The sequence below is a fragment of the Papaver somniferum genome, chromosome 4 (genome assembly GCF_003573695.1).
Source record: "Papaver somniferum cultivar HN1 chromosome 4, ASM357369v1, whole genome shotgun sequence".
In the NCBI taxonomy this organism is placed as follows: domain Eukaryota; kingdom Viridiplantae; phylum Streptophyta; class Magnoliopsida; order Ranunculales; family Papaveraceae; genus Papaver; species Papaver somniferum.
The window spans coordinates 16,439,684-16,449,845 of NC_039361.1; the positions used below are offsets into that span (position 1 = coordinate 16,439,684).

A 10,162-nucleotide genomic window follows, 5' to 3' on the forward strand; every position below is an offset into this window, starting at 1 on the left:
ACTTTAGCAAATTTGGCCAGCTCATTATAGGCTAATATTCAACTCTTTTTTTTTATTTTTTTATTTTTTGATCGATCAAAAGGAAATATATTAAAAAGCATACAAACCGTGCAAGGGCAATTACAACTTAAAAAGAGCAACAAAGCCCTAGAACAAAGACGAGCGGAAAAAGAAAACTACAAGAGAAGAAGCTCAAAGTAGACAAGAAGAAAAATCATCTTTGAATACCTAGAATTAATAACCAAAACTTGCAACCAGGAAGGTTACAATCAGGTAGCACTCTCATCGATATCCTCTAAAGTTAGATCCTTAAGATTTTTCTTAAGGTTGCTAAGCATTTCTTTTTGACCATTCAGAGGGGAAACTTAAAGCCCATAAAGAACCTGCATCCAAGAGTTTAACAGTTGATATTTTATTAGGGTCGTCGAGAGATTTAGATGTACCTTTCTTTTTGGAACTTAATGTACCATTTGGGAAGAGGCCCGTTGCTTTAGACTTTAGGCCCGAGTGTGTGATGCATCCTAAGATTGGCGTAGTCGAGTTCTGCTTTGAGATGCTAATATTTGAATCTTCCTTTACTAAGGGAGCTAAAACAACCTCATTATCTTCATCATTCTCATGGAATCTGTTATACGTCTCAAAGACGGGGGAATGGACGGGTCTGTAGATGAGTTACATGCTTCAAGGAACAGCCAGACTCTTGATTCACAACCCATCATACTACCCTCCTTAATCTCTTCAAGCAATAAGGACTCTTTGTTATCCATAGATCTTTTTATCTTTTTCTTAGTGATCTTTTTTACAACAAAAATATCCTTATGAACAATACCAGTATCCCCTTTAACAGCATCGTCAAAAGAAGTGCTTGAGACAATTTCAAGAGCCTTACTTGAGTCTATAGGCAATTCATTAATGGAACTATCATCCTCCATGTCCTAAAGAGCATGGAAAGCTTTAGATAACTTGATTCCAACTTCTGAGGTAGCAACAGGAACTCCAGCATCCACCATATGAATGGTATCAATAGTCGCATCATCTTTAGGATCGGAAATACCAATAGATTTCTCCTCATTATCTGAATTTTTGCCTTTTTTTCTATATTTGTTGCCTTCATTTACTATTTCCCCTTCCTCTGGCTTATTCAGATCTTTCCAACTAACCATGCATTCAGATACAATGTGTCCTACAATCTTATAATGTCCACAGAATTTTGGAATCTTAGGGATTTTAATGCCTTGATAGAATCCCCCATACTTTGTGCCAATCCAAATTATATCAGGGATTTATTTAGCTAAATCGACTTCAACCATCACACTTGCATTAATAACCAATTTCACGATTTAGAGTTGTCTCATCAACTTGAATTGGTCTACCAATTGTTTTAGCAATGGATAGAATGATTTTCTCCTTCCAGTATTCAATACATAAACCTGGAAAATGATCCCAAACGAAAGCAGTGGAAGACTTTTGATTTTCAGGCTTGAAGTTTGGTTCCCATTCCCTAATCTTCAGAATTTGATTCTCCACCTACCATAAACCACCACTCCAATTTCTTTTCTGATCATCCTCACTTGTTCTAGCCCATAGACAGTGCAAGTCCCTGGAAAAGGAAAACTCTGTCTTAATGAAAAGTTCTTATACACAAACTAATTCTCATGAGTTACTGTACATAATGAAATTTTCTCCAGATGAAGATTGTGTCAAGAAAAGTTTTCATAACTTACAATCTTCTCCGGTGGCTATGAAGTTTAAACAAGTACCTGTTATTACTTCTCCTCCACGAATATGTACCTTCTATGGAAAAAGAAATCATTATGCTATCCATTGTTTTGCTAGAAAGAAACGTGTTTCTGAACTTCACAAGTTGCTTCTTTATACTTTCAATGGAGTAAATAGTCGAACGACTACTACAGTGAAGGTCCCTTTCACAGGAAACCAGGCATCTTATAAAAATGATCTCTCTTCTAGAAATCATCACAGGACATTTGTAAATTCTCGTGCTACCAATGAAAGTATGTCTTGTGCTTATAAGAACGAATCTGATAAATCTAAGTCTAGTGTGTGGAAAAAAATTTCGGAAAATCCCCTAGAACCTATTTCTAGAGGTCCTAGACTTTGTTATCAGAAAGTTGTCTCTCCTGTGATTCCCAGAAGGACTGCGAGACACACCTTTTTTCCTGGAAGATGCGGTGAAAGGACAAGAAGTGCTGAGAAAAGACATCCTAGAGGAAATTACAACTACTCTCTCAGAACCTATGGTGATACTATGTCTCTCTCTGATACCTAGCAGCAAAATGGTCTATCCTTGTGTCTAACTTGAGAGATACAAGGATGAGGATTTGAGAGATGCTCAAGTATTGTTCTATGTTTTCTCTAGGTTGTATATCCCTTGTTGTAATGATCTTCTCTAGTCTCATTTTCCTTTTGTCACTTTGATATGGTGGACGTTTTGGATACTGCACAATATCTCTCTTTAGGGCCATTTGTTTTGTTAGCCCACGAACGCCCGTTTCACCTCAAGGATATTTAAGGTTTCTATCCAGGGTATTCACGAACATATATAAATCTTATATGTGGTTCATTTTTCTTCAGAAATGAGCTCTATGGAAACTGTTCCCAAAGAAGAAGTTAACCCTATGGTTGAGGATGATCTCAAAGAATGTGATTCTGGTCAAGAGTTTATACGAAAGAAGATGCTTGAAATAAAAGAGTATAACACTTGGATTGGTGAATCTGTCAAGGATCTGATTCGTGTTCAAAATGAAGTTAATAACAAACTGGCTAACCTCCAATTGTAGATAAACCAACTTATTGATGGACATGCGAAAATCCTTGGTACTCAGAATATCTTGATCAGAAATCAGAAGAAAGTTATCCTTGACTGTGCAAAGGCTCGCCATTATGCTCGCATTATTGATCGAAAAGTCAACGTTCAAACTTTTGAACATGGTGTCTCTACGGTCAACAGGGTCAAGGATATCAGTGACTCCTACTTTGATGGACCATTTCAGAGGTATGAAATCATCAAGGAAAACTAAGTTTTGTTTCCTAGTATGTCTTCTTTTTGGATTAGTTGGAAGAATAACTAGTGCTTTGAATAACGATGATTGTGACTACACATAGCTATTTTTGTTTTCATTTTCTTATGTTATTTTTTAGGTTTATTGGTTTTAAATTCTAAAAATATTTGGAGGATGATGTTATTGCAGTATTGATCTTTTGGTTTTGTGATATTGTAATATTTTTATGGGATATGTATTGTTTGCGTTCGTGAACTTGAAGGTCTCATATTGCAGTCAAAAGTAAAGTCGTTCATGAATTAGTATTCGTATTGATGAAAGGACGAATGGACTTTTGACAATTACAAAAGTTATGCCTATGCAGTCATGTATTTGATGGAAAATAGGATAAAATATTTTGTTTGATTATTGCTTTAAAGGTCCCATATTGCTTTAAATTCTAAAAATATTTGGAGGATGATGATTATTGCAGTATTTTCTTGGTTTGTTATATTGCAATATTTTTATGGGATATGTATTGTTTGCGTCCGTGAACTTGAAAGTCCCATATTTTGTCAAATGTAAAGTCGTTCATGAATTGATATTCGTATTGATGAAAGGAAGAATGAACTTTTGACATATACAAAAGTTATGCCTATGCAATCATGAATTTGATGGAAAATATGATTAAATCTTTTGTGTGACAAGGATAAAGTCTATTATGTTGTTATGCATATAATGATGCAAAAATAGAATAGATCCTTGTATGTTAAGCACGATATTGATCTTCATTGATCCATCTTGCTATGTTTTACCGTGAAGGCTCCATTGTGTGTCTTATGTTGAGCACCTTACAACTAAGTCGATTAACATTGGCTTTGTTGGTTGTTCCATAAGATGCTATATGTTGAGCATTATGAACTAAATTAATGATACTTGGTTATTTAGTTTGTACTCCATAAGTTTCTTTCTTATGTTGAGTACATGTGCGGTTAAGATGGTCATGTTCCATGATAATCTTAGTCGGGTTTCCATAATCTCTTATGTTGAGCCCAAAATAATTAAATTGATTACTTCGGTGATTAGTTTGGTTGTTTGATTTTGGATTAGATTAATTATAAGCTCTCTTGTAATTAATCTAGTTGAGTTTTCATATATTCCACAAGCTCTTGTGTTGAGTATATGAAAGGATACACTATCATGTTCCATTGGTTAATGTAGTCACGTATTCCGTAAGGTTTTCCTTATGTTGAGTACTTGAACAGTTAAGTTAGTCACCTCCATATGATTAACTTAGTCGTAACCTGTTGTTCCGTGAGTTTACTTTTGTTGAGCACTTTCAATTAAATTGATCACTTTTATGGTTTTGATTTAATTGCGTATTCCAATTAGAATATTCATGGGTTTACTTGTGAGTATTTTGGTTGAGTTTTGGATATAAAAAATCATTCTCATGGTTTTTTGTGTCCAAATAAAAATCATTCTTTTCTTTCGAAATTAAGGTCGCTCTTGTTGTTCCTTTGGGAATGACATCAAATAGGGGAGAGTTCTTTTGAACTTGTGAATAATGGTAATATCTTGCGGGGAGTATGGCTGTGAAATATATAGGGGTTATCTTGCGTCATAAAACTCCTTGATGAATGCTGTTAGCTTTGGCTATAAGATTGCATCTAAATTAAGATGATATGTTGTCTTTCTTTTGGCCATGAAATGTCTCTTGTGGAAATTTCATTATGAACCCGTTCTTGTACCTTTGCCAATTTTATTGACAAAAAGGGGGGAGAAATATTATGGGCCACACTACAAATACATATGGTTTTCGGATCATTGTGTAAGGGGGAGTGGTTTCCATGATCGAGATGGAGAATTGACTAAGGGGGAGTGATATATATCACCGTAGTATTATTGTTAAGGTCGTGATGCAATTGGACTTTGATGTTCATAATAATACTATGACACTGTGTAATAATGATCGAGAGTCTCGATTTCTCTCATTGTTATAGCTACGGATCTTCAACAACGGTGACACTAAACTTACACCCTTTGGGATCATTGGAGTACTTGTAAGGACGAAGATTTCAAGGAACGTTGAAGATTGGACTATGGAATAGGAGCCACTAAAGTTTATCTTTTTTGTATTCCATATGTATTAATAGTTTTGACACTAAAATTAACAAAGGGGGAGATTGATAGAGCATAGCTCGGTCAACCTCGCATCCGTTGTTATATCAAGCATGTTTGTCAATGTTAGCGATCAAAACTATAAAATCTTGATTTCTAGCCTATTAGCTAAGTCTCTGACTAGGATAGGAAAAGTGTAGTTGAGCTCAAGGACTTCATGTGACTCAACGACAATGACGAAGATCTACACCAAGGAACCGTGGAACTTCATCAACAAAAAGGTATGTGAAGACTTGAACTTATCTATCACTTGAAAGTCTATCTATTCTTTTCTTACTTGTTATGAGACAAAAGTCGTATGCTATATAGACTAGATCATATACACTTGATATTTCGAGATGAGTATTTATTGCTTATATTTTACTCGAAATCATGTGTTGGTAAAGCGTTTCGTTGTGATCAGGTTTATCTTCACCTAGTGACGAAAGTCATGAAAGTTTCAATCACTTTGGAAATTGCTTTGACGAGAAAGGTCTGTTGTTTTTCACGACTGAATATCGCCCTCTGAGAATGTTTCAATGATTGAAATGAGAGTTTAGATTATATAACCATGTATTCCTTGAACCGAAGTTTTCGAACTTTGTTGATCAAGAGAAATCGGTAGGATTGTGGAATTGGCTTGCCAAGTCCGCGAACCTAGTCCGCAGACTCAGTCCGCGAACTGACGAAAGTTCTCGACCGAGAATTTTTGTTGGGATTTTCAAAACTCGTTTGTGTGCCAAGTCCGCGAACTCATTCCGTGAACCCAGTCCGCGAACTGGCGGAAGTTCTCGACCCGAGAATTTCTGCTGAGTTTGGAAAACTCAACCGATTAACTTAAGTCCGTGAACTTGTTTGTGAACTTAAGAGGTTATGATCTAAAGATGTGCTCTGAACATGAAACATTAATTATTAAGGAATGCTCTATGCAAACCGTGGCTATAGTGTTCATGAGACGATTATAATCGAATCGAATCATCTTTGTTTCAATTGTGTCTTGTGTAGTTACATAAGATCTCATAGCAATTGAACAACTCTTAGCTAGTTCATTTGAGTCAATTGAACTAGTTATGGTGAAGAAGAACATGATTAATATGAGATGCTCATATGGTTGACCTTTTGGGTTATCATGTTGAACCAACATACGTGTACTTGTTTGGGAATGGTTTTATCAAACCTAGTAAACGTGTAATCAAGTGTGTGTGACAAGCTATGTCTTTCGATCTAACGGTTGAGAGATATTGGCTTGAATCTAAATCAGGTTTTCATCTAACAGTGGATAGAGTTTTCTTTTTACCTAAGGCAAAACCATGATTTGAAAGGTTATATATAGGAGACATCTAGCTAGAGAAAAACTTAATCCCCACACGTCTGTGTGCTACTAGTGCGCTCGCTAGAGTCGATCTTCATTAACTCTTGAGTTTCTTCTCTAAACTCGAGTTAACGACTTAAAGACTTCATTGGGATTGTGAAGCCAGACCGATACTACTTTTATCGTAGTTGTGTGATCTGATCTTGCATATTTTATCGTACGAGTACAATCGATTGATTGACTTGAGATCGTGAGAGTTCTCCGATAAGCAAGATAAAGAAGTCACAAGCATCTTCTTCTCACTGTTTGTGATTCCTCGACAATCCGCTTGTGTAGTCAGGAAGGATTGTAGAGAGGCGATTGATTAATCTAGGATGTTCTTCGGGAATATAAGTCTGGATTATCAATTGGTTCATGTTACCTTGATTTTACATCTAAAGACGGAACAAAGCCTAGGGTTTATATGTGGGGGACAGATTTATCATTTCGATAGACTTTTCTGTGTGAGACAGATTCGTTTATTACCAAGTCTGTGATTTTGGGTTGCAACAACTCTTAGTTGTGGGTGAGATCAGCTAAGGGAATCAAGTATGCAGTGTCCTGCTGGGATCAGAGGCGTAGGAGTACAACTGTACCTTTTATCAGTGGGAGATTGGTAGGGGTTCAACTATAGATCAGTTTGAAGTTAGTTTTCAGTAGGCTAGTGTCTGTAGCGGCTTAATACAGTGTGTATTCAATCTGGACTAGGTCCGGTGGTTTTTCTACATTTGCGGTTTCCTCGTTAACAAAAGTTCTAGTGTCTGTGTTATTTCTTTTCCGCACTATATTTTATATAATAGAAATAATACAGGTTGTGCGTTCGTGATCATCAATTGGAAATCCAACCTTTGGTTTTTGATTGTTATTGATTGATCCTTGGACATTGGTCTTTGGTACCGTCCAAGTTATCTCTCTTTGATAAAGACTCGCAGATTTCTATTTGCTTGAGTAAAGATCAAATCGAGAAATTGAGATAATAACTCATTGAGATGCCTTTTATCTAGATTGAGTCTATCCTTTAGCATGCAAATAGAGTTTCTTCTCCTTCTAACCAAGGTTGAAGTATGAAATGACTTAGTGTTAAGTTCCCCATCTTTCAGCCATTCTACTCTAGACTTTTTTCTCCAAAAAACCTCTTCCATTTTAAGAAGATTCAGATAATCATATAAACAAGAATACATGTGCATCCTAGCCTCTTCAGTAGGAGAAAAATCAAATGCATTTTGAGCATCAATAAGCTTAACAAGAGCACATTCAATCCTAGTATAAAGATTTCCAAATACATTCTTATTCCACTGCCTAGCTTCTTTTTGAAGTCTCTCAACATTCTCGAAGTAATTTTGGTCACTATGCCTAAAAGGATTGTGCCAATTATCTTTAAATCTATTGTCATGAGCCCACATGGCCTCTATCCTAAAAGGACGTTGTTTAAATTTCTTCTTAGGCTCAAGGTCGATTAAAACCACTCTATGATCGGAATTAAAATAAGAAAGGTGAAATACCTGGGCATTTGGGTAGGTTTTACACCATTCCTCATTATCCAACACACAATCCAGCCTTTCCTTGATGTTAGCAAGACCAGTTCTTTTATTATTCCACGTGTACCTTGGCCCATTAGCACCCAAATCAATCAAGCCACATTGGTCCATAACATCTTTGAGTTCCTGCAATTGACTTGCAGACGGCTCTCTACCACCAGCTTTTTCATTCCTTGAACCAATCGTATTCAGATCACCCATTACCATATGACCAGCCTGTCCTAAATCAGATATAGCACGAAGTTCCTCCCAAGTTCTCTTTCTGTTAACTTTATTTGTACTCCCATAGATTGAGGACAATATCCATGGACTTTTGAGCTTTGTCGTGACCACAACATGAACAACCCACCTAGACTCAATATCTCTGGTAGCCTGAATATCCACCTCTTCCGGGTCCCATAAGATGCACATACCCCCCGAAAAGCCTTAAGGATCAGCAACAATCGATTTCTCAAAACCTAATTGACTAACAATTCTTGCAGTATGAGATGCAAGAACTCTAGTCTCCAGCAAAGCCACAATAGTTGGCTGATGTCTCTTAATCAGTTTCTTTATAACACGGACAAAAGAGGGTCTAGCAGCACCCCTACAATTCCACACTAAAATCTTCATCGAGAAATTATCAATACACCTAGCGAAAGAGAAAGGTCTATAAGGGCCTCTATGAACTGGCACTTCCATTTTCCTTGCTATCACTGCCTTGTTCAACTCCAGAATTTGAGTAAACTTTGTCTTGAACTGCCGTTAATAGCGAAAGTCCGCATCCAAACGTGTGTTGAACATCATTTCTAACTTCCAGAGATCGCTTGGGCTTCTTACTAGTGCTGGGGTTTCCACCATTGGTGCCATGTCCACCACTAATGTTGTTGCTTCTTTCCACATCTTTGACACGCATTCTAGTTCTTCCCTTCCTTGGTTTAGGAACTCCTCCGGGTCCAAGTGAGTCCAATTTGAAGGAGGGAAGCTTAGAGGGATCAATAGCTGATTGATTCTGTCCAAAAATATACTCCAGTCCAGTTGCTCCTGAGCATGCACCACTTCTGACAATATCAGGTTCAACTGTCTTCTCATCCGTGCAATGTCTTCCATCCGCTGCAGCTTTATGTCTATCTGTGCTATTTGTTCTATCACAATCTCTGTCAGTTGATCCTGCATTTCTTGAAGTTCCACCTGGGCTCTTCGAACCAAAAGATCGTCCACTCACCAAATAACCTCCAATGGTCTTGGATAAACTTGAGACAGAAGTTGTCGCAGCTGACTGTTGGGCTCCATCTGAAGAGTTGCTACAATGTAAATCAGATACAACTCCAGGTTATTTTCCTTTGTATATTTGCACATCAGCATTTAATTTCCTAGCATTAAATTCAGTTCCAGTAACTGACTTAGAGTTTTTGCTGCTCAATCTGTTCATATTCCTGCCCTGAGCTGTCTGTTTGAATCCACCACTAAAAGCAGTCCCATTATCACCATTCAAATTTTTGGTTTGTAACTGTCCCTGAGACCTTTGATCATTCCCAACAATAATTGTGACACTATGGGATCTACTGTTACTATTTTGAGCATTAATTATCTTGTCACCAGCTTCTCCATTTTCATTTAGTTCTATGAAACTTTTCTCATCTAGTGAAGCAAACCTGTTAGTAGCACCTGTACTGCCTCCCTCGAACCGTCTTCCTGATCCAGTATTAGATTTCTCTCTGCCCTTGGTCTTCCTCTTTTCCACAAGCATCCATGGACCAAAATTATCTTCATTGTTACCAGCTTTATGTTCACCTGTTTATTTCCAAAGTTCATTGATTTTAAAGGATATATATTTGAAACCTACCGTTTTTCCTACCACTTTACCAATCAGGAAGTATTTCCATGGCTGAATGATACGCTTCTTTGTTTCCACGTCCAGATTGATTGTTGGAATCCCATCCTTAGCTTCATCTGTACAATATACATCAATAGAAGATCCTTCCACTTCCTCTTCTAATTCCTTGAAATCCCAATCTTGAAAGCAATTCATCCATCTTGTTTCAGAATTGATGAAAGCATCCTTATACGAAACGTTATTCGTGTTACACTGGTTCATAAACTGGGAGTTGTTTGAACCATTTCCAATACCTTCT

General features: G+C 37.0%; 1 protein-coding gene across 1 annotated transcript; it reads right to left on the reverse strand.

Moving 5' to 3' along the window:
* Positions 1 to 935: 935 nt before the first annotated feature.
* LOC113272084 lies at positions 936 to 8,459 on the reverse strand. The gene is made up of 2 exons (XM_026521989.1): positions 7,563 to 8,459; positions 936 to 1,190 (listed from the first exon to the last, which is right to left on the reverse strand). The coding sequence occupies exons 1-2, from the start codon at positions 8,457 to 8,459 to the stop codon at positions 936 to 938; spliced, it is 1,152 nt and encodes a 383-aa protein (XP_026377774.1).
* Positions 8,460 to 10,162: the final 1,703 nt, after the last annotated feature.